General features: G+C 34.1%; 1 protein-coding gene across 1 annotated transcript in view; it reads left to right on the forward strand.

Annotated features, from left to right (window-relative positions):
- The window catches only part of LOC134710922 (uncharacterized), a 153,259-nt gene that overhangs the window by 90,884 nt on the left and 37,294 nt on the right, over positions 1-25,081 (forward strand). The window contains exons 63-83 of the mRNA XM_063571338.1: positions 9,315-9,428; positions 9,991-10,104; positions 10,877-10,990; positions 11,465-11,578; positions 12,186-12,299; positions 13,134-13,247; positions 13,911-14,024; positions 14,660-14,773; positions 15,526-15,636; positions 16,278-16,391; positions 16,839-16,952; positions 17,375-17,485; positions 17,650-17,763; positions 18,506-18,619; positions 19,484-19,597; positions 20,995-21,108; positions 21,357-21,470; positions 21,807-21,924; positions 22,432-22,439; positions 23,044-23,157; positions 24,813-24,926. Of these exons, the coding sequence (XP_063427408.1) occupies positions 9,315-9,428; positions 9,991-10,104; positions 10,877-10,990; positions 11,465-11,578; positions 12,186-12,299; positions 13,134-13,247; positions 13,911-14,024; positions 14,660-14,773; positions 15,526-15,636; positions 16,278-16,391; positions 16,839-16,952; positions 17,375-17,485; positions 17,650-17,763; positions 18,506-18,619; positions 19,484-19,597; positions 20,995-21,108; positions 21,357-21,470; positions 21,807-21,924; positions 22,432-22,439; positions 23,044-23,157; positions 24,813-24,926 (2,286 nt within the window). The remainder of the gene's footprint in view (positions 1-9,314; positions 9,429-9,990; positions 10,105-10,876; positions 10,991-11,464; positions 11,579-12,185; positions 12,300-13,133; positions 13,248-13,910; positions 14,025-14,659; positions 14,774-15,525; positions 15,637-16,277; positions 16,392-16,838; positions 16,953-17,374; positions 17,486-17,649; positions 17,764-18,505; positions 18,620-19,483; positions 19,598-20,994; positions 21,109-21,356; positions 21,471-21,806; positions 21,925-22,431; positions 22,440-23,043; positions 23,158-24,812; positions 24,927-25,081) is intronic.

Consider the following 25,081-nt stretch of genomic DNA (forward strand, 5'->3'; position numbering starts at 1 on the left):
ATTGTCATATTCGATATCTATGGAGGGCTTATATTGTCACTTTTCACTTAAAAATTATCAAAATTTTAGGACAAAGGGCACAGGGCAATAGTGATAGCTCCCTGATCTTTCAATCTGTCTAATATTAAGCAGACATTTAGTCAATAGGTAGATACAAACGTGACTAAAAGGAATTTGGGTACACTTCCTTTCTTTCATGTTTACGGAGCGCCCAAAGTGCCAGTTTGATATTCAAAATATACAGTGAAAACCTACCTGAGACCGCTTAAATGAGTGTGAGATCCCCCTGGTCTTTCAATGTCCGTTAAATTTAATTAAATCATAGACTCTGTATATGTAAAGGTTGTATTAGAAGGATTTCCCAGAAAATTGTCATATTCGATATCTATGGAGGGCTTATATTGTCACTTTTCACTTAAAAATTATCAAAATTTTAGGACAAAAGACACAGGGCAATGGTGATAGCTCCATGGTCTTTCAATCTGTCTAATATTAAGCAGATATTTAGTCAATAGGTAGATACAAACGTGACGAAAAGGAATTTGGGTACACTTCCTGTCTTTCATGTTTACGGAGCGCCCAAAGTGCCAGTTGGATATTCAAAATATACAGTGAAAACCTACCTGAGACCGCTTAAATGAGTGTGAGACCCCCCTGGTCTTTTAATGTCCGTAAAATTTAATTAAATCATATACTCTGTATATATAAAGGTTGTATTAGAAGGATTTCCAAGAATATTGTCATATTCGATATCAATGGAGGGCTTATATTGTCACTTTTCACTTAAAAATTATCAAAATTTTAGGACAAAGGGCACAGGGCAATGGTGATAGCCCCCTGATCTTTCAATCTGCCTAATATTAAGCAAAGATTTAGTTAATAGGTAGACAAACATTATAACCTTATGTTGGAAGGGGCAACTTTCCCGACTTGAGGTTGTGAGATCGAGATTAAGCAAGCAGGTGACCACAGTCTTGGCAAAGAGAGAGACCCAATTGAGCTCTGCAAATTATGAGCTATTGGATGAAAAAACCAAGCGCACCGGGTATGATTACCACGAATTTTATAGGTTTTTTTTTATATGGACGATAGGATAGAAAGATCAAAAACCGGGTCTAAAAACCATTGAATTGGGGATAGTGGTTTTGGGTGACCTAAATTGATTTTAATTTGGATTGTTAGGATAAAGACATGGATCCAACAGCTAAAATAAGCTCGAATTAGTTGTTGAAAGCCCTGAGAGGTATTATCAAAATGAAGCACCTCCGATAGTACTCCCAGATAAGGAAAGATCAGTTGATTAAGTTGATCGGAACGAAGACCAACATTATTTGAGCGTTGTCCCAACCCTATACGAGGAAGGATATTATCACCCAGGTCAAACAGCATGGGTTGCGAGGGGTTAAAAGTATGTCGAAAGATCGACTACTGTAGATATTACCGGAAAAGATCAGAGAAGATAGGATGTATTTACTAACTGAAAGATGACCCCAATTATTGACATAGAGGTGCAGACCTTCCTTGAGGTCTCTTGAATCTCAAGGATGGAAATTATAGACGATTGGGCATTGAAAGGATAGAAAGTCAATATGATGCTGCACTGTGAAGATTAACCAAACAGGTAAGATGGATGATGAGAACGTGGGATTTTTATACTAGGGAAACTCGATTTTCACTTCTACCACGTGCACGGACTTGCTTAAAACACTTGAGGAGATGGATGAAAAGATCGGAGAAAAGACAGTAGACCTCTGAAAAAAGTGGCTGGACATCGAAGGCAATTGTTAAATTTCAAGTCAATTTTAACAAAAACCGACCTATGGGCCGGCGTGGATCAAAGCCAAGAAGGCTGTAATCAATGTGAAAAATAACGGCGAGAAGTGTTTCAATACTTTTGACCTTGCACCATAACGAGGTAGACCCAAAACAAACAGACAGGGTTACACAGTGCTCAATCTGGTTAGCCTTAAGGATATTAATAAATTTGAGAAAGCCAATTCCATCCTGGCGGTTAATGTATTTAGAAAGAGGATAGTGAATTATACCCGCTGCGCATTTCAAACGTTGGTGAACAACGGGAAAGAGAACTCAACTTACTGCTGACCGAAGGCAGGTGCTTGACCCGCTTTTATAGCAAGGAAGTCCTGGACACCAACAAAGAGTGTTGCGTCATCCACAAGACAGTCAAGATCGAGCTGCCCAAAAAAGGGACATACCAGATGACCTTTGTCAACAACACCCACTCGATGAGAGTCCCTTTGGTGGTGTAAGCGGACTTTGAGTGCTTTGATTTACAGATAAGGTTGACACCAAAAAATATAAGGTAGAAATACACAGTTAGAAGTTTAGTTTCGCATTATGGTCATGGTGAATTTTTTAAATATGAAAGTTTTTGTACAATAAAATAGATTTTTAGTAGGGATGTCAAAAGATCTGAAATTTACTACTCGGATACTCGGTCAAGATACTCGAGTACTCGCGAGTACTCGGATGAATCTTAAACGTCTAGTAAAAAGTTTACATTTAAGGTGGGATGCAGTGTTTTTGTTATAACCTTTCATAACCATAAGTCAAACGATTTACAAACATAGCTTGCTCTTTTGGGTTTTGTTTGTGACAATTTCACAATGAATTACAGATCGCCGTTTCTACAAATACCATATCTATCATAATACCAATCTTTGTTTGTGTACGTGTACATGAACCAAATTTCAATAAAATAAAAAAAATAATATTTGAATATAAGGTCCGACACAGTAGACAATATAAATATGTATAATCTGTTCCTGGGAAGTTGGTATTTTTTATGATACGACTTGTTCATTAATTAGTCATCAAGAATATTGGTCTTCAATTTCTTGTGCTTTTTCGTGCCTCTCAGTATTACTTGTTTTGTGTTGATTAGTTTTATTTGGCACCATGCGTTTGTCTGATTTTCTTTTTTTAGCCACGACGTTGTCAGCAGTTTTTCGACTTTTGAGTTTGAATGCCGCTCTCATATATTCGCCTATCTTTTAATTGTACATTAAACAATTATAGGTAAATTTCAAATACTGTGTAATCAAATTAATTTAAGTGTTAATCGCATACCAATCACGTTTACATAGAAGTCTTGATTAACAAACAAAAATAAGTTTTACGGCTTGTGTGATGAGTTAATTAGTAATCCATGAAAATATTAATCTATGTACAAACACCGTTAAAAATGTCTCCTATCAGTTGCGTATGGTTTACCGCATGTCACTCTGATTTTGTTCTAAGATGAATTGTTTAATAATATGATATGGTCAACAATTTCAAGACTTTACATTTTTTTTGTTACAAGTAGTGCACACGAAAACATTCCCTTGGGAGAAAAGAACTTTGCTGGTACTACTATAACATATAGAAGCCTTATGATAAACATATGTATGCTCTTAATTGTTTTAATTAGTTTTACGAATGTGATATTTCAACGCAACTAAAGGGAGTGGAAATGTGAAGAGAACATAATATTTCAAGATGTATAGCAGACAAACGAGTATCCGAGTACTAAAACTGTACTCGAGTACTCGGTCTTCCGATCGAGTACTCGAGTACTCGTTGCCATCCCTAATTTTTAGATAATTAAAGAATAATATAGCCTTCTTAATGGGATTATATGAACATTTAGATTGTTTTTAGCATGTTTTATATGGCATTTATCTGTTTGACAGTCCGTATTTCCCTATCCGTAACACCCATAGGTCCATAAATTATTGTATTGTTTATCAACAAAGATTTATTGATCGATCTTTCCAATTAAATTTTATGGAAAAACGAGCAGAAATGCATGTGTTTGCTTAACGTTCAGTGGCAAATATTTCATGCATATTCAGGACGAGAACAAGTTCACAATAAATACAATAGGTAGGTTGATGCAATAGAGGCCATCTGGGATGATGGTCGGGGAAATTTGGACTGCCACTGGAAAATGAGTGTATTGGATAGGGACAGAAATTTTGCCTTGCAACAGGCAACCTACGGACTCCTCAAAGAGTTGTTGCAAGGGTTCTTAACGTGCAAAGAGTGTGGCACTCTCTTTAAACGAGGCATCGGATATAACGTCCCCCGTCTGACCGGACGTGACTTCGAAATTGATACATCCCGCACAGCCAAACGGACGCCCCAATTCGGCAAGCGTTTTACTGTCGGTCGGGAGAAGACCAAGTTACCACATTTCTATACCCCAGTCACCCTTGGGGTGTATATAAACAAGAAGATGGGATTTGATTACCAATGAGACAATTATCCACAAAAGACCAAAATGACACGAACATTAGCAACTATAGGTCAATGTACGGCATTCAACAAAGTCCATACCGCATAGTCAGCTATAAAAAGCCCCGATAAGACAATGTAAAACTATTCAAACGAGAAAACAAACGCATAAACAAACGACAACCACTGAATTACAGGCTCCTGACTTGGGACAGGCACATACATAAATAATGTGGCGGGGTTACACATGTTAGCGGGATCCCAACCCTCCCCTAACCTGGGACAGTGGTATAACAGTACAACATAAGAACGAGCTATCATCATCATTGAAAGTGGCTTAACTCATCAGATGGACAAGTGGACGTGGGCGGGTAATGTCTATGGTTTCAGGAAAGGTACCCTGTTCAAACCAACGCCTAGGGGCGTTCAAACAATCGCTTAGGGGAGTTCACGACAACGCTATAAATAATGAAGTTTATAAAGATTACAGACCCTAAACAGTGTGAGGCGCTCGCAAGGGAGTTGCAAGAGATCAAGCGAAAGATTCGAGCCAGTAACATGCAGCATCGCCTCCCGAAGATTGTACTCATCCGGGACCTTTTCAATGTATTAAGCCTGTGGTTGAGGCTCAGCAAGAGGCAGCTTCACCGATCACTAAAACGATCTAATACCTTCCTGCAGCAGTGACAGCCCTCCCTCCTCCACCGTTTGACTACCCATTTCCCATTGCAGCACCTACAGACACCATCCTCGGACCTTGAGCACAGCAGTGTTTGCAGCTCAGTAACAATCCTCCCGCATACCACACCTTTGGATCGCGAACTGAAAACGATGGTATCTTCATCGGAAGCTAACCAGTTACTTCTGACGGCGATAATATTTTTGTGGAAGGTGTGAGGTACAAAGTAACCCTTGACCTCTGGGAACTCATGGTGAAAAAGAAACAAGAATCGTTCGAGCCCGACGTCTTTAAGAACTTGTTGACTATGCAGAGATCCTGAGCAGTTCCGGTGCCATGTGCCATGTATCAAGGTAATTAACCCTCTCGAGAACCCGAAGGCGATAAAGAGTTACAAGTGGACGAATATTGTGTCGCACATCTAAAGCAAGATAAGCATTATAGCGGACTTCAAACCGTATCTCTACGCTCCGACTTTGACCAGCTCCTTTATCGCTGCAACGCTGCCTACTGTGCTGGAAACAATGGTGTGCGCAACGAGACTGTGGCGATCCTCGATGCCATGACGAAAGGTGAACACATCAGCATCAAAGAATATAAGCAACCCCATCGTAATATTCTGTAAATAAATGTTAAGAATTAAGAAAGGTTTTGCTTTGACACTATCGCCGTTATCGCTGGTCGCATGTTCATCACCTCTACTGCCAAGACCTTGGAAAGTAAGGCTATGATCGCTGCCACCTATGCAGCCATGATAGGATTTGAAAAGGTGGTAGCCAAAGTCGCCGACCATGACGTTGACAAAGTGAACCGCCCTCGAAAACCCAGTGTCCAACGCAGCAAGCCCAATCAACAGCTCAGTGTTAAACGCAGAAAGCCCCACAACCAAACCCAGTTAAACAATCTCATCTCTGGTCGAGGAATCGCAACCATTCACGACTTCCTCCAAAGCTATAAATAAATACATAATGTCTGACATCCTTACAATCACAGAAGGGTTGACCTTCGATGAAAGTCTTCAAAAATATTAATACCAGGTTCACGAATTCGAACCTTAACCCGGCGCCCAACTTACCTACTCTGGAGAGGAGATCCGAATCAACATTGCAGGACCTGTTCCTCCACTCAACCGAGCGTTATCTCTTGGTGGAAGGGCGACTTCAAACGCACGACGGTACTGCATATGCAGACGTTAATCTCATTCACAATGGTATCATGTATCTCTTCAAAACTATCTGTTATCGACTTTCCGGCCAGCAGATTGAACACATTAACGACCCCGGCATCGCCACTACTATGCTGGGAATGTTAACCTACCCGACGACTTCTCTAACTCGTAGGGTCTCAACCAACTGTGGCATAAGGATTTTTCCACCAATGCCGAGGCTGAGAACACTAGATTTGCAGCCTGCCATGGATACATTATCACCAAGCCCACTAACAAAGGATCGTACTCGTTTGTCATCCCCCTGAAACGTATTTTGGGATGATTACAACAAAATAGTGTACGGGTTCAGGCACGAACTGCCACTAGTTCGCAATTCAGATGCAAATACCATTCTTAGGGCAGCCGCCGTCAATAACTTGGCAAACATAATCCTGATTAAGATCTCTTGGTTCCTCCCTCACGTCACTCTTGCAGACGAAAACAAGATGCAACTGTACAAAACCATCCAGAATAAATCCAAGATCCACTGTGGAGTTCGCATGATACAGTGCGATTTCATAGCCATTCCCCAAGCCTCACAGTGTAACTGCCGCCTAGCTGCCAATAGTGGTCACGAAAAGCCTAGATATATCATCGTTGCCTTCCAAATTAAACCGACAGAGATAATGATAAAACCCACAATACTACCGTGTTCAATCACTGTCGATTGCAAAATATCCATGTCACCCTCAAAGCTGAACGCTACTCAGCCGTCCACTTGAATGCCGTTTTTCCCTCTGATTTCATTTACCTATAGCCGCAGTTCGTCATCGGAATTCAAGCGTAATGTTCCCTCCAACACCGAAGCATTTGCACTTGCAATCTCCGTAGAAGTCCTCCAGTTCGAATCGGACGGAACGTCGTGTTTTAATAAATAAATGGACACCATACTGTTGCAGAAAATCATCGACAACACAGACCCAAAAAGATGGGTTTCATCCTTGTCTCTGGAAACGATAGTCGCATTCTTACCTGGTGGTTCACCCCTCCCCCAACTACAATTTATGGAATAGAACACTATATTGGGATTTAAGCGACAGCTCAACACATTTGATCGGTCAACAAACGGTTACAAAGAGGGTTAATGCATTGTTAGCATCAACAAAGCATCAACAGCATCCTAGTAAACAGTGGCATCACCAATGGAAGCTACGTAAACGGCACCCAACATTCCACTATCTACAGCTTTTCCCTCGCAATCGATCCCGGGGTAAAGATAATTCAAACACAACAAAAACATGGCGTACTTACCCGTGACCTTGACAGCCATCATTCGCATGCAGACATACCTCACCGATCAAGACGGCGATCATATCAATCTCCGCAGTAAACATCTCATCATCCGCTTTCATCTTCGTGAGGAATGAATGAATAGTCTATCAAAATACGGTTTGAACTTGATAAAAGGTCAAGCTAATAAATCACAGAGAGCAGTCCTGTCACCATTCGTTTATCCCACACAAACCTGCAAGGTAAACACGCGACAGATTGAAAAGATCACCAAGCTCCTACAAAAAGGTTCTAGTGGTATGTCTCTGATAATGAGCACTACCCAATTGAAGAAAACATTCAAAAAGAAAGTGGATTCCTTTCCATGTTAGCGGGAAGGGCAATGCGAGCCCTTCCTATGTTGGCGAACACAAATCTGCCACAATGAGGTTTTGGAGCCCTAAGTTTCCTGTGTGAAATAGCCGCCAACAATGCATCTGGACCTGGATTTTACATCAAAAGGGGTGGTTGTGTGAGCTGTGTGAAGGTGCGTGGTAAAGGTCTGTTTATCTTTCCCCGCCAAGCTAACTTCAACCTATGGTGACAGTTTGTACCTGAAACAAGGTCCTCGATTCTACTAGGCTTCTGGTCTAATCTGATCTGGAGCAAACAGTCCGTTCAAGAACATTTCTCTATTAATACAATCTATATATATATATAGACAATCTCTCTCTATATATATATAGATTATATGGTTTGATTGAATTTAATGGACATTGAAAGACCCGGGGGGTCTCAACCTCATTTAAGCGGTCTCGGGTAGGTTTTCGCTATATATTTTGAATATCCAACTGGCACTTTGGGCGCTCCGTAAACATAGAAGACAGGAAGTGTACCCAATTCCTTTTAGTCACGTTTGAATCTACCTATTGACTAAATGTCTGTCAAATATTAGAAAGATTGAGAGATCAGGGGGCTCTCACCATTACCCTGTGCCCTTTGTCCTAAGATTTTGACATTTTTCGACTGAAAAGTGACAATCTTAGCCCTCCGTAGATATAGAAGATGACGTTATTCTGGTAAATCCATCTAATACAACCTTTATATATACAGAGTCAATGATTTGGTTGAATTTTATGGACATTGAAAGACCCGGGAGGTCTCAACCTCATTTAAGCGGTCTCGGGTAGGTTTTCGCTATATATTTTGAATATCCAACTGGCACTTTGGGCGCTCCGTAAACATAGAAGACAGGAAGTGTACCCAAATTCCTTTTAGTCACGTTTGTATCTACCTATTGACTAAATGTCTGTCAAATATTAGAAAGATTGAGAGATCAGGGGGCTCTCACCATTACCCTGTGCCCTTTGTCCTAAGATTTTGACATTTTTCGAATGATTTGTTTTGTTTTTTGGGCTTTCCATATATATTTCTATTTATAGTTATAAATAATTCTAGAGTTATGGTTTTTTCTTTTTGTCTTAAGAAATATTATACACAAAAGTACATCTTTGAAGTCGTTTATTGACAAAACTCTTTATTACATAAAGACAAATATGCAACATGGAAAAGGGTTTATATTCGAGGACAACGAGAAATTACGACGAGAAATTACGACAGCTTGAAAAGGTCATTTAACGATTTCCCACGTATCTTATCAGTCTTTTTAAAATGAAAATCATGCTTTTTATGTTATCAAGTATTTAATTATCTTGTATTTTTTTCACTAAATTTTGAATATCAAACTGGCTGCTAGCAGCCGATTGGATATTGAATATCGAATAACGAATAACGAACCGGCTGCTAACTTCACATACATATCTTTTCCCGATATGTCACACTTTGACGTCGCGAAAATAATATTTTACGTTATCAACGTTATTACCTCCCCTGTAACTGTATCGTATGCCCTTAATGTCTTTAGAGAAATGAATTCGAAAAGCAAATTATTTTGGATATAAACTTTTTTTCCCTTAACAGACGTGGATGAATGCCTATCTGTGCCTTGTCAACACGGAGGACGTTGCATTGATAAAATCTACGACTACGACTGCATTTGTCATGCAGGATATACAGATAAGAATTGTTCTACAGGTAATGCAGAATTTGATTTTATTATATCATTTGAATATTTGTTCTCTCCATATATATGTAAAATGTCAGGTTATATTTTAGACAAGTATTTATATCCAAATAATCGGAAGTTTACAATAAAAGGTATAATAAAAGACTAAACTGCACTGCAAAATCAAAAAGGGAAGTTTATGAAAAAGCTGACAAGTCAAGCGTTATCAATCAACAGAGAGTGCATGAGTTCATGATTTATTAATTAGTTCAATAAAATTCAGCTTTCTAATGATTTATGAAATTCTTTTTGGGCATATATAAAAAGAAGATGTGGTATGATTGTCAATGATGATCGCTATTGATTAGCCGTACACTACTGTTGCCTTTTTGTGTTTTGCCTTTTGCTAAAACATTATTCATAATTTTGACTCTAATTTTGATCTAATTTACTGATGCAACAAACGTTGTCGCTGTCCAATCCAACATGTGATATAAATGATCTACTTTCGCCGTCTAAGATATCTAAATACCAGAATAGTCGTTAAAATCTTCAATTTCATTTTTTGTGACAGTCGTTTTTATTTTTCAGATATAAACGAATGCTCTAGTAATCCCTGTTTGAACAATGGCACATGTCTAGATCAGATAAATGGTTATACATGTAATTGTGATTTAGGATATAATGGATTGAATTGTGAAACAGGTATGTATAGTACCACATACTTCAAAACGGGAAGGTTTATTATAATGGACAAAATAAACAAGATGCAAGTTCATGTATTACCTATGTATGTGTATATTATTGAAAAATTGCCTAGAACAGCTTTTATTTTCATATAAAGGATATGATTATAAATTTTTTTTCATTATGTTTTTGGAGTCTGGTTGTTTTGTCCCGTAGTAGTTAGTTATCATCGAGTGCGGGAGGTCGTTTTTTTTTATCTCTACCCCACCAAACCAAAATGTAAACTGGTATTTGCTGTTTTTCTGCTTCGCACGCCGCATTTAGGGGTATTAACAAAGACTGGTCGGCCTGGAGTCAGAATAATGTGTCCGAGTAGGTTTGACATGTGTTTCTGAGGCCTACTTCCTTGATAACTAGCTAGTTAAAATTCTGCCATTTCGATCAATTTCACAGTAGGGTTCATATTCATTACGCACTAACACGTTCTCCTTCTTATAATACATTTAATTTGCCACTGGACGTGGACAAGCCATTCATCATAAACTGCTCCTTTTGCATAATTTTTCTTTTTTCGCATAATAGCCTATCGTATACTACCCTGTGTAATGACGGGCATTTGAAATACGTGTTTTTATTTAGAGTATTATTGATATAATATAATCTACACGCCAGAACCTTTCAAAACTTAGTAACAATCAATTTATGTGGCGCCATCATTATGTGCTGTACTCACTTTTCATTTTAAATTTTTACTTGTCTTGAAAATAATTTCAGTTGAATTACATTTTAGATATTAATGAATGTGCCAGAAACCCGTGTAAAAATGGAGCCTTATGCAACGATTTGATAAACTTATACACATGTACCTGTGTACCTGGTTATACGGGATACAATTGTTCTCGGGGTTTGTATAAATTATCATTTCTTCAGCATTAGCTAAATGCCACTGTTTATTGTTTTGAATATTTAAATAAACATAATCTCAAAAGATATTTTGTCAACTCTTTCCATACATTGCATTTTAGTATTAAAGGTATTAGATACATTAAACTATTCTTTTGTTGAAACATTCTATTTATAATCAGTTTTGTTTTATGCTTGACATTGGAATGCTATTCATCGAACTACAGAGTAGAAATACATAAGTAAGTATCAATTTACACTTATCTATTCATATTTACATCGGTACACCTTGATTTTGTAAAATGTTTTCAATTGCAATTACTTAGCACAAAAATACATGTCTGACGAAGATGGGATCAGACATATATAATAGGTTAATCATGTAAGTGATTGTTCGTACCAATTCCGTTTGTGATATAAAGATACAAGTTCAAAACTTATTGTCTCATTTTACATTTAATGCCATTTTGCATAGATATTGATGAGTGTGACAGTACTCCTTGCCAGCATAGTTCTACCTGTCATGACCAGGTGAACGGATTTGTCTGTCAATGTTCCCCGGGATATACTGCAAAAGTTTGTGAAACAGGTACATTTATAGTGATCAAAGAGTGTCTAGTGTTAATAACAGGTACTTATTTTCCGTATGCAAAGTAACCTTAGTGTGACCCATCTCGAAAAAGTCCGGTGATCGCAATACGCATGTGTGTCCTTAAAATAGACTATTATCTGATTGTACAAGTAAAACACGTGCTCAATATTCATGTTTTTATGATTGTTGACAAACAGGTGACAATCGTTAAACTTCGGCTTCAAAACACGAACTTTAATTACCTGTCATATTACTCAACAACACTGACCGATTGAAAAACAAATTGACGATCATACGAAATTTATGCGAAAAAAAGGATAAAATATTGCACTGCACAGAGGACTAAGTTTATGTTGTTTGTATGCATTGGTTGAAGAATTGGAATAACATTATTTTCACCGGTTACTCGTTTCTTATGATTTTAACATTGTTTTATTTTGCAACCACCTCTAACTTTCACTTATGACAAGAAGGTGGGGTTTTTTTTCATAACAGAATATTTTCGATTAAACTTATGAAAAGAATAACAATATCTATATAAAATTGCTCTGCTTTTTGTTTAATTTTATAATTTTATATTTCTATTTTTGTTTATAAATGTCAGATATTGATGAATGCAAAAGTAGTCCATGCATAAATGGAGGCACGTGTCATGATTTGATCAATAACTACAATTGTTCCTGTCAACCTGGCTACAGTGGGCGAAATTGTGATGGAAGTAAGTACCAAATGAGAAATGATTATTTAATTTTTCCATAGTCTTCTGTAAAAGGTTCGCTATAGCATAACTGGATTTTAGGATAGAAAAGAATATAAAAAAAACGAACTTCGAGATAGATTTTAAAAAGGGGGAGGTCTATAAAAAGTATAATATAAATTATTGAAATTTTTTTTAAACACATTAGTTTTAGTGTCAAGTCCTATAAATGTAAAATGAGAGGTGAAAATATCTCATACTTACTTAGGAAATGCAATAAGTCATTCCCAAACTTAATAAGAAAATAAATCTTATAATTAAAATTAAAATACTGTTTTTAGTTGGTCAAATATTGCCATTATTTTGGTTGAACATATCAGTGATATTTATAATATTTTTGTAAATCCAAATTTACATTTCTAAAAAATTTAAGAATAGTCTTTAAAAAATAATGAAAAAACTTCTGTCTAGCCTGAAATTTTAAGACCATAAAGTCAATGTTTGTCTTTGTTTGAGTGTAAATTATATATTTGAACAATATTTATCATAGATAACAGGCTTAATATTGTGTTCTCAAGTACAATACTATAATATAGAGGTAAAAGTCATAATGTAATGACATAACCTTTTTTCTGACAATTTGACATTAATTTGGTAAAGCAAATGATGCAAACATGTGGTCAAATCTCAGAATAGCCGACATAATGATTTAACAACTTAGTACTTTATTTAGCCTTTTTAACTTTTTTGGATTCGAGCGTCACTGATGAGTCTTTTGTAGACGAAACTCGCGTCTGGCGTATTTACATAAATTAGTCCTGGTATCTATGATAAGTTTATTCATATGTGTTTCAGATATAGATGAGTGTTCAAACCAGCCATGTCAATATGGTAGTCGATGTATAGACAAAATTGATGACTATGACTGTGTATGTCGTTCTGGATATACGGACAAAAATTGTTCTACAGGTACTCTGTAATATTTTATCAGTAAAAATTAATATCAATAAGCAAAAATTTATTTGAATTTACATGAAGGAAAATACGTTCAATAAAAGTAATTAGATTATAGCACGAGTTAACTCTGCAGACAAAGTAGCGAAATTTCAGATACAAATCCTATGATTTTTCTCATCAACATTTAACGTTGATACTATTTAACGTGAAAATGGACATGATCCTAACGATGAGGTCTCCCACACATTAGTTTGTATCATTAGACTTGCATTTGAAGTGTACAGATCTGCAACACAGAACACTGCTGAATATTGGAGTTTGCGAAGACAAAGCACTGGGACGTTTGCTTCTGTATTTTAGAAATAGTAATGATTCGGTACCTTCCGTGCAATACATTATTTGGTGTAAAATACCCTTAAGAGAAAATTGAATACATTTACCTACATTGATTGGTCTTTGTTTCTTTGCTGCGAAGCAGCTTACCCGTTTCCTTCATAGCCATCAATGCACAAAATAACGTTTTCAACGGAGATAGAATGTTTGGAAGTGTTTTGATAAATTTTCACCAGAAAGTGTGGTATTCTTTGACTGTCGTTTCTTCATATCTTATACATGTATCATTTAAAAAAAGATAGTGCAATTTCTGTAACATAATAAAATAATTTCTGTATGCAGATATAAATGAATGTTCTGTAAAACCTTGTATGAACAACGGCACATGTGTAGATCAAATCAATGGATACATTTGCGTTTGCGATTCAGGCTATACTGGAATAGATTGTGAAACAGGTATGTATGTGAAAATAGTAAAATAACAAAAATACCAAGGAAACTCCGATTAAATTCAAAACGGAAAGTCCTTTATCAAATAGCAAAATCTCAAACATATCAAACAACTGTCACATTCTTTGGAAGAAAATGATGAATTAAACCTGGGTTTTTATAGATAGCTTATCCTCTCACTTGTATGACTGTGGAAAACATTCCATAATATTGACAACGATATGTGAATATAACAAACAATCGTAATAACTTTAAAACAAACAGATATATCAAAAATAAAAAAAAAAGCATTTAGACAAAGCATATTAGCAAAAACGAGAGACAAGAATGCAAACTTTACCATAGAACAACGGGGTGTAAAATAATCGATCCACAATGCATGGATATTACAAAACAGTAAAAGTTATTATTTACAAAGACAAATAAAAGAATACTATAACACATCATTAAGATGAGAAACAATGTCGGTTCCTAGAATCCAAATTTAATAATATACCATGTTTTCAACTGTTTTTAAGATTATATTTTTTGGTTGATTTAATGTATAAACGTATGTATTTGTTAGATTAATTATGACTTTAAATCCCTAATTTTCAAAGAAGTCAAACTTATCTGATTAAAACTCCAATTATAATTAACAGATATCAATGAATGTGCCAGAGGTCCTTGTAAGAATGGAGCCACATGTAATGACTTAATTAACTTGTATACATGTACCTGTTTGCCTGGTTATACTGACTATAACTGTACCATAGGTTCGTGTTTTTATGAACATTTTAAACAAATCCTTTTGTCATGCGTACTTATAGTTAATTGATTTATTCAAATGTATTCACAAAAAAGGAAAAATAAAGTCAGTCTACAGAACAATTTGAGTAAGTTAGTTCATTTGATTCTTAAAAAGTTGTATTAAAAAGTAGCATTGTTTAACGGCTATTATATTCAAAGCTGATGTAACGCAGCATCGATGAGTCAACTGGTACATGTTATTGCCATACTACGAGATCTTATCAAATGCATGTTTAATGCGGTTTCTAAATCGTTTTGAAATCTCGTTTTATTTGGAATAAAAGTAGAGTAAGAAGACTACAAAGTTCAAACATTAGGAAGAGGTTTACAAGTCAATATATCACATAACAAAACAACATATGATCAAACAGCAAGATTCCTACAACTATCACGAGTAAACTCATGTAATCCAAGAGTTTTTGAAGTTGTTGTACACTATTGAACACGTCATATTCCCTTCGACAAGCACAAACTGGCGACAAGATACATTCTACAATGGTCAAAGACGAAAAGATTTTAGGACTTTTTGGTTGTTGGTACTACTTTTTTTATTTTCGAATATTGTTACAAATAATAGTGATCTTGTTTAACAATGCTTTATATATAAGCTATATTAGATACAGTACTGAATCATTTACGAGTTTTATCTTTTCTTAATTCTAATGATTTCATACATTCGTCGCGTGTCTCATAAGTGAAAATTGTTAATGTTTTACAGAAATTGATGAATGTTTGAGTAACCCATGTCACAATGGTACCTGTGAGGATCGTATCAACAGTTATGGATGTCGTTGTTCTCCAGGGTATACAGGGACAAATTGTGATAAAGGTATCCGCTATAATTATATTTCTGTTCAAAAACAACAAATTTTGCTAAGGGGTTGAAACCTGAGTTTACAAATATATTTTTTATTTATCAACTTACAATGAACGAAATGTAGATTTTAAATCATAGTATTGTCTACTGTGTTAGTGATGCTTTTAGTTCGTAGAAAAATACGTTCATGCGTTTCCCTTGACAAACATATTATCAATTGCACCAATTGCGGAATTCGACAATTTATGTCTCTGCTATGCTCCGAGATTGGTCCATCCTGTAAATATTTACTCAAAAATATACAGAGCAGATCTAAAGAATATGAACTAGTCACGATACGAATTTTAGATACGCTTGACAAACAAGTACCAATTATCGGTTTCTGATTATATGCATGCATTATATGAGCTTGGTCAATAGAGATACTATTGATTTTAATGAGATTAAATGATCAAAAAACCAACTATTACATTGACATCGTTCTATTTTCATCTTTAAGGTACGAATGTAATATTGTTATGAAAGGGATCATACACTAATCAAGTTTCTCTTCGGTTTTTTTCTTAACTGAAATTAATTCATCTAGTTAAAAAGATATTTTTTATAGTAACGTTTGAAATGATTTTTACACACGAAATTGTTTTACTTGAAAGATATTGATGAGTGTACCAGATATTCTTGTGAGAATGGTGCTACCTGTAATAACTTGGTGAACAACTATACTTGTAACTGTGTTCCTGGATATGATGGTTATAACTGTCAACATGGTATAATTATCAGTTGTTAAAATTGACTTCCCCAAAAAACAATACTTTATCCGAAACAAAATGTTATTCTTATTCAAAACACAAGTACACTATTATTAAAATTCTTTTTTTTTTTGGAGGAAAAGAAGTAGCTTTTTTATATAGAGCCAAGAAATAAAACGAAAACCTGATTATTCATCTGATGACCTAGGGCGTTTGGTCTTGACAAAAGACAAATCTGTAAATGATTCACTTCAATATATTTTGAATATGCCATGTATAACTGCTTTTAAATGCAGCACAGCTCTGATAGAACAATCAAAATCCCGAAGCTTCTTTGGTTAAATAACAACAAAATGCAAATTCGTATTTTTTAACAGATTTAAAATGTCAATATGCGCTATACACATATCTATTTACAACTGTATTCGTTCTGTAATTCATACACCTTCATTGTTAAATTTACAGAAATAAACGAATGCAATTCAACTCCATGCCAGAATGGTGGATATTGCCAAGATCACGTTAACAACTATACTTGTGACTGTAAACCTGGTTATGTCGGATATAACTGTGAAACTGGTAAAACTGTCTCTCTCTCTCTATCACAAACACACTGTTTGGCTTCTTAAAAAACTTTGAATTGTATAAAGTACGTAGAATCTTTTTGTACCAATTTTAAGATGTTCAACTATGTATTTTAGTTGCCCTTTAAACTTTTTGATTAAAGCATCACTGATGAGTCTTGTTTAAACGAAACGAGCGTCAGCAGAACAAAATTTGTAAGCCTGATATCTTTGGTGATTTTTTTGTTTACCCTCTGGTTAAGTTCAGATATTTCATGTTCTTATAAAAAAAAACTTTAGTTTATAAAGGTTATGAAGATATTTCTTTGTCGATTTATCTTGATAAAATGACTCATGAAAAAAGTAAAATATCAAAAGTACCGAACTCCAAGGAAACATTGTTGATGATTGTAATGATTTAATTTTTATTTTTTGCAGATTTCCAAGAGTGTGATAGTTCACCATGTGTTAATGGAACGTGTACCGACTTGGTAAACAACTACCATTGCAATTGTACACCTGGATATTATGGGATTGATTGTGATACAGGTAATGCCTTAAAGACAATAAATATTAATTTATCATAAAAAAATATCTTAAGTTACGTTCACCTTCCGTCCTTAAGCAGAATCCACATATTAAAGCATTGCAAATATAAGATATGTTTTCAGCACAAATCTCAAGGTATAATACTTCGAATGTTTTCTTTCCAGATAATAACGAATGTTTCAGTAGACCCTGCCAGCATGGTTCAAAGTGTAATGATTTAGTCAATGATTATAGCTGTACCTGTCTCCCTGGTTATACTGGAAAAGAATGCGAAAAAGGCAAGTAGGGTTCTGCAGAAATAATTCGGGAATCTTTCAATATTAACTTTGTCCGGCCTTTTGTAAACATGAAAACAACGAAAGTATTGGACGGACCCAAATGAAATTTATTCAAAATTGCTGATGCGTATATTATTTTCTTTTATTGTGAAAATTGTACAATTCCTTAAAAAGCATTCTTTTTGTTTAAGAATTTCCATTTAAAAAAATATAGTTTTGTAAAAGCAAAAAGACCTATGATATGAATTTAAGACCAATGAGTATGCAGATGTTTGTATTAGAATGAATAATGTATGTCTGTTTTAATTTTTAAAATGTTCATTATATTGCTAAATAAAGGCAACAGTAGTATGCCGCTGTTCAAAACTCATAAATCCATGGACAAAAAACAAAATCGGGGTAACAAACTAAAACCGAGGGAAACGCATTAAATATAAGAGGAGAACAACAACAAAACACTGAAATGCAACACACACAGAAACGAACAGAGAATCAATCAGACAAAATCCCCCGAGAATTACAAATATAACATCAAAGCCAAATACATGAATTTGGGATAGACAAGTACCGTGACACATCTTATCGCAATGTGAATTTACACTAAAATATAAGTGCAAACAAACGACACAACCATTCGAATTGGTGCATTTTTCAAAATATTAAAACATAATCAGAAATGGTATGATGACAACTTACTACTGATGAAGACTCAATTTAAAAAAAATACATTTTTTTTTTATAGATGTAGATGAGTGTTTGCAGAATAACTGTACAAATGAATCTACTTGTATAGATAGTATACATGGATACACATGCCACTGTTTGCCAGGGTTTTCGGGAGTGTACTGCCAGATAGGTAAGTTAGACAGAAATATTTGATTTAAAGTTGTAGTTCAATTTATGTATATGCGATCAATAAAAAAGATAAAAATAATAATATATGGTATTTTTAACTCGGGTCGATTCCACTGCTGGTAGATATTTATTTCCCCGAGGGTATCATCAGCCTAGTAAGCTGTGTTGACTTGAATTATCATTGATATGTTCATAGTTATAAATTAACTGTTAACAATACTTTGAATTTTTGAAATACTAAGGCTTTCCTACCTCAGGAATGAATTACCGTAGCCGTATTTGGCAAAACTTTTTGGAATTTTTGGTCCTCACAACTCTTCAAATTCGTACTTTATATGGCCTTTCAACATTCTTTGATTCGAGCTTCACTGATGAGTCTTTCGTAGACGAAACGTGCGTCTGGCGTAAGTATATAAAACTTCCATCCTGGTATCTACGAATAATTAAATTTTGGATGTAATGCGTCTTCTGATTGGCTGATGTTATTTTGTTATCAGCTCATATACATAATTAAGTCAATTGAATGTGACGTCATCAACGTTTTTTCCGTGGTTTTCTACAGTTTAAAATGGAATTTAGAACTAAAGTTTAAGAAATGACTGTCATAATTTTTCTGTCTCTACGCGCGTTATTCAGTGTGCACCAATTTTTTTATGCCATTTTTTCATAGATCGAAAAAATATTACAGTCATTCCTTAATGAATTTGTGTTCTGTTTGTTAACTGTATATGATCATGAATCTATTCGGAACCTCGGAAACTTGAAGTACGCATTGCTTCTGCTTGTAACAAGATATTAAAAGGTTATAAGCATTACAAATAGTGTTATTTTAAGTAACTTGAACTATGGAAAAATCTCTTTGCAGATATCGATGAATGTCAAAGTGGACCATGTAAAAACAGCGGAAAATGTAATGACTTGATCGATGCTTTTAATTGTTCCTGTGCTTCAGGATTCACAGGATTTCACTGTGATATAGGTAGCATTATTCATTATATAAAAAAAATATAGAGATATATGTCAATGCGACAGCCCACTTTCAAAAAAAGACATATACATTTCTACACTGTAAAGATAATAACTTTAAGCAAATTTGAGAATGGAAATAGGGATTTAGTCAATTCGACATTAACCCGACTAATGACCACCGAACAGCCAAAGGCCATCAATGGGTCTCTTACACAGTGAAAAAATCCCACTACCGGAGGCTTGCTTCAACTAGCCCATAAAGAAAAACGTGTACTAGTTCAGTGAAAATAGTCGTCACAATATAACTCGCAACATACAACTTAATTAAAAAAAAACATGACTAACAAAGACTCGGAATTAGCGCAAAAACATGTTTTGCAAGATCTCAATCCTTCCTTATGCTTATAGCAATTTTAGACTAAATTAACACTCAGAAATACGCACAGTAATACTTAGTTCAAGAGAAGTCCGAGCCCACTGTCAGAATTGATAACAGAAGATTTAAGCAAAATGACAATGATACATAAATTAACAAATTAACTTTCATTTGCTGACATGCTAGCTTCAGACCTCAAATAAACTGATGAAAGTTAAGCCTTTATCATATAAAAATCAATAACAATCATTTCCGTTAGAGGTTAAGTGTGATACCATGATATAATATATGAGTAGAACAGAGCGCGTTTCTTGCCAACAACTGGTTTTAGAATAAATGTGTTTATTTTCGATGCAAAGACCCTATGAGCGAATCATTATCAATGTCAGCCATTGGTGTAAAAAATAGCAAGACATTTATAAGAGAAAACTATATATGTCGAGCAATATGTAAGGTCCAAAATTGAAATAGGGGTGTTCTTTATTTTGACTATCTTGTTAATTTCGGAACCAAAGACTATCCTTAAAATTGTCATTTTTCAATAAGAAAAACTGCTGCACCATATGTATTTTGTCGATTTCTTAAACTTTAAAATCGGCAGCTGTTCAGCAAATTATTTTAGTGAAAACACAGAACCCCTTGAAAGTTTTAATTTTCGCCTTTGCAAATGATACATCTACATCTACATCATTTAAACTTATGTGTACTATTGTTTGTCTGTTTGTCTTTTCCATTGTTAGGCATGGTGTTGTCAGTTTGTTTAAGATTTATGAGTTTGATTGTTCCTTTGGTATCTTTTGTCCCTCTTTTATTACATTCAAATGCTCGCATAATGAAGTAAACAAGAAATACATGTTGTGCGCATTGAAATTGTCGTTATAAATGTCTTAGCAAAACAAACCAAGGCACCTCTCATATGTCTTTAATGCAGTAATACTATAGTATTACAAACAAAATGTCACATTCAACGTTTCAAGTATTAACATAATGGTCGAAGAATTATTTTTACTGTATTTTGTTCTATTTTTCAGATATAGACGAGTGTGCAACAAATCCATGTGCAAATAAGATCAAGTGTATTGATCATATTAATGACTACGAATGTATTTGTTTGGCAGGATACGTCGACAAAAATTGTTCAACAGGTACTGAAATTTCAATTAATAACGATGTTTGACACTACTGTTTTTATTCTCCCAAAATGTTTTTAAACGAGATTGTGTTTAATGTTTTGACAGTATGTGAAAATACAAGTGTTTTACTTAATATTATACAGAAAAAATGAAAACAAATTATCTAGAAATTTTCTACGTTTGTAACTTTTCAAATAATTGATAATAATTTATTCGAAAACAATAAAATAAAACTATATTATTTAATGATATTTTTTCAGATGTGGATGAATGTGCGTCCAATCCTTGTCAACATAACGGTACATGTACAGATTTAATAAACATGTACAAGTGTAGCTGTTCTGATGGATATAGCGGAACAAACTGTGATATTGGTATGGTTATTGTAAATGTGAAAAAATACTCAAACTGGCGCCTTGATGTTAGACGCATTGTGAGAATATTAAAAACGTATTAAATACAGATATTACAGGAGAAATTGAATGAACAAACAAACTCAAATTGGATTGATCATGATAAATATAATAAAACACAAAGAATAGGAAAATGATTGACACAACTGATTTATGAAAGATCGAAGGTTTCTCTTTTTATTTTATCGTTGTTAAGTATATATTGAAAACCCCTGTTTATTAATTAGTTCTGTATAAGTTTCCGAATTTCACAACTTTAGCAAATTGAGAAAATTACTTTTAATGATTTTATTGTAGATATAAATGAATGTGCAAGTAATCCTTGTGAACATGGTGGTAAATGTAATGACCTCATTGATGTGTACAACTGTACTTGTCCCCCTGGTTATACTGGATATAACTGCCAATCAGGAAAGTAGTCTTCGGTTAATGTAATCTTCGTTGTCGGTTCTTTCGAACTATGCATGACCTTAAATATATCATAATTATAATATACATATATTTCATACTATCTACTTTTTCAAAATATACTCAAGGATCCTCTTTGTATATAAATAGTATTACCTTTCCATCCTTAAAATGTGCTCTATCGTTTTACACTTTTTATAATTATTGATCAATTATTAGATGGTTTTTCATACCTGATACCTTTGACTATTTTCTGCTCTTTGGTAGACTTGGATTGTTGTCTGTTATACACATTCTCAATTTAAATTCTCAATTTAATATTTTACAAATACGCCTTTTTGTAATATATTTTATTTTCAGGGCAGTTATTTAGGTGAACAGCATCTCCATCAAGCATAAAACAGTTCTGCACGGAATAAAATTCATCATATTAATATGACAAAATGACTTGATAATGTCTAGGTGTAAGATGTATATATTATTACGTTAGAATATTGTATTATTTTTGTATTAGTCATCTATGTGAGCATAGTTGTATATGTAATGATCTCATCAATGTATAAAACTGCACTCCTGATTAAACGGGATATAACTGTCAAACAGGAAAGTAGTCTTTGGTTAAAGTAGTCTTCGGTGTCGGTTCTCTCTTACTATGCATGCCTTAATATATAATAAAATTATAATATTCAAGATATCATACTATTATCTCTTTTAATAAATAATCAACTTACAGATCAACTTTGTTGTTAAATATTAATACCTTTTCAACCTTTAAATATGCTTTATCTTTTTAAAGATATAGATATAGATATAGATCAACTATTAGACTGTTTTTTATACCTAATACTACTCTTTGCCATGTATTTTATTTTCAGGGCAGTGTTTATAACTGTTTATATGGTGAACAGCATCTCCGTCAAGCATAAAACAGATCTGCACAGAATAATAATTCATAATATTGATATGACAAAATTGCTTGATATTACCTAGGTTTTATATTTAAATTTTATTACGTAACAAAATAAATTGTTTTATACCAGTCATCTATGTCAAACGAATCTAAGTATTTTTGTTGATTTCTTGACCAATCAGACTTGATATATTTTTCTTTGTTCCTTTTTCACAGATATTGACGAATGTTTGAACAATCCATGTGAACACAATTCTACATGTAACAATGAAATAAATAAATATACATGTACCTGTCTGCCTGGTTATGCTGGATATAACTGTTCTATAGGTTTGTAAAATATGACATGTTTCAATAGGTACCAGGATTATAACTTAGTACGCCAGACTGGCGTTTCATCTATATAAGACTAATCAGTGACGCTCATATCGAATTATCTATAAAGCCAAGCAAGAACAAAGTTGAAGAGCATTGAGGATCTAAATTTCCAAAAGATTGTGCCAACTACAGGTTAAGGTTATCTGTGCATGGGAAAAAAGGTGATGAAACATTTAAGCTTGCATTACCGTGAAGACAAATATAGATATGTCCCTATTGTTTTGAAATATTTAATACATAAATGGTTTAACAGCATACAAAATTGACAAAATAACTTCGTCTATTTGCATCAGTGTGAATTAAAACCAAAGATAAAGAACGGAATTTGTCTATACTGAACTAGATACTAAAATTGCATCAATGTTCTTTAAATCAACTTCATATTAGTGGGTCTGACAAGTGCGCCACGAAATCTCTTAACAAACTATTAACATTACTTTTCAAAACGGGGATTTAGAGTAACTGTGAAATTATATAACCTAACGGCGGTGTGTTTCACATGTGAATAACATATACTTTTAAAGATCTGTTAGATAAAACACAATCCCTATAACACAAAGAATAAAAGTATGTGTCATTTCTTCTTTTTCACTAGTATTCCACATTCTGAACTTAAAGACAAATGGGAAAAAAATCAGTGCCAAGAAGATACACACATGTGTTGATCAAGAAATAACAACTCTGATTCATACAAAATATTATCAAAACTGACACCTTCAAGATGCCTCCTTATTTTATTGATAGCATATTTATTACATTTGGAGCATGTGCTTCAAACAAACTATCGGCATTCTTATTGGAACCAACTGTGCTTTTGTACTTATTATCATAAAGCATATTTCGTACATATTCCGGGAAAATTAAAAGAAACTATCATTGTTCTTTAACTTTTCTTTCCGCTATAAAGATGATATTCTATAACATAAGAATTTAAGCTAGGTAACTGTATGGAACGCATCTATCAACACTGGCTTAATAAAAACAAAAAGGAATACCATAGGTATAGTTAATGTAAAATAAATAGATGTGTTATGTATGCCGATAGGAAAATTATATACCAGAGTCCAAATAACTTCAATCTAAGTATTGAAAGTAAGAAAAAATACCTCAAAGTAAGGTATAATATGCCCTGACATGACAAATTGTGAGACAGATTAAACGCAAAAACGTGATAGAAGACAAAACAATAAAACGAAAAACAGATTTATCAGACATCTACCAATAGTTATCGAAGGATTATAATTTAGTACGTCAGACGCGCGTTTCGTCTAGATAAGACTCATCAGTGACGCTCATATCAAAATATTTATAAGGCCAAATAAGTACGAAGAGCATTGAGGATCCAAAATAATAAAAAGTTGTGCCAAATACGGCTAAGGTAATCTATTCCTTGGATATGAAAATCCTTAGTTTTTCGAAAATTTAAGTCATATGTCTATTTTTCCTTAAAAATATGATGCAAATATATTTTTTTTCTGTGGTTTTGTTATGTGATGTTCTTATTTTTATATAGGATAGAATTAAATAAATGTTCTTTCTTTTTTGTTTTCAATATTAAAAGAAGATAGATATATGTTACGTAGTATATTGTTAATTGATCTACGCAGATATCAATGAATGTGGTAGACGACAATGTTTACATGGAGCAACCTGTAACGATTTGGTTAACAACTATACTTGTGATTGTATCCCTGGGTATGAAGGTTATAACTGTGAAATTGGTAAGATATCTTCGTTTCTTATACTGAGTGCTTTCTAAAGTGGCACTAGTTACGAGATATAAAAAAATATTAAGTTTGATTTGTTTCTGTTCAATCAATAATGAAAGTGAAATAGTGAAATAACAATTCGCATTTTGCAGCCAAAAAGTTTCAAT

The sequence above is a fragment of the Mytilus trossulus genome, chromosome 3 (assembly GCF_036588685.1).
Source record: "Mytilus trossulus isolate FHL-02 chromosome 3, PNRI_Mtr1.1.1.hap1, whole genome shotgun sequence".
Lineage (NCBI taxonomy): Eukaryota > Metazoa > Mollusca > Bivalvia > Mytilida > Mytilidae > Mytilus > Mytilus trossulus.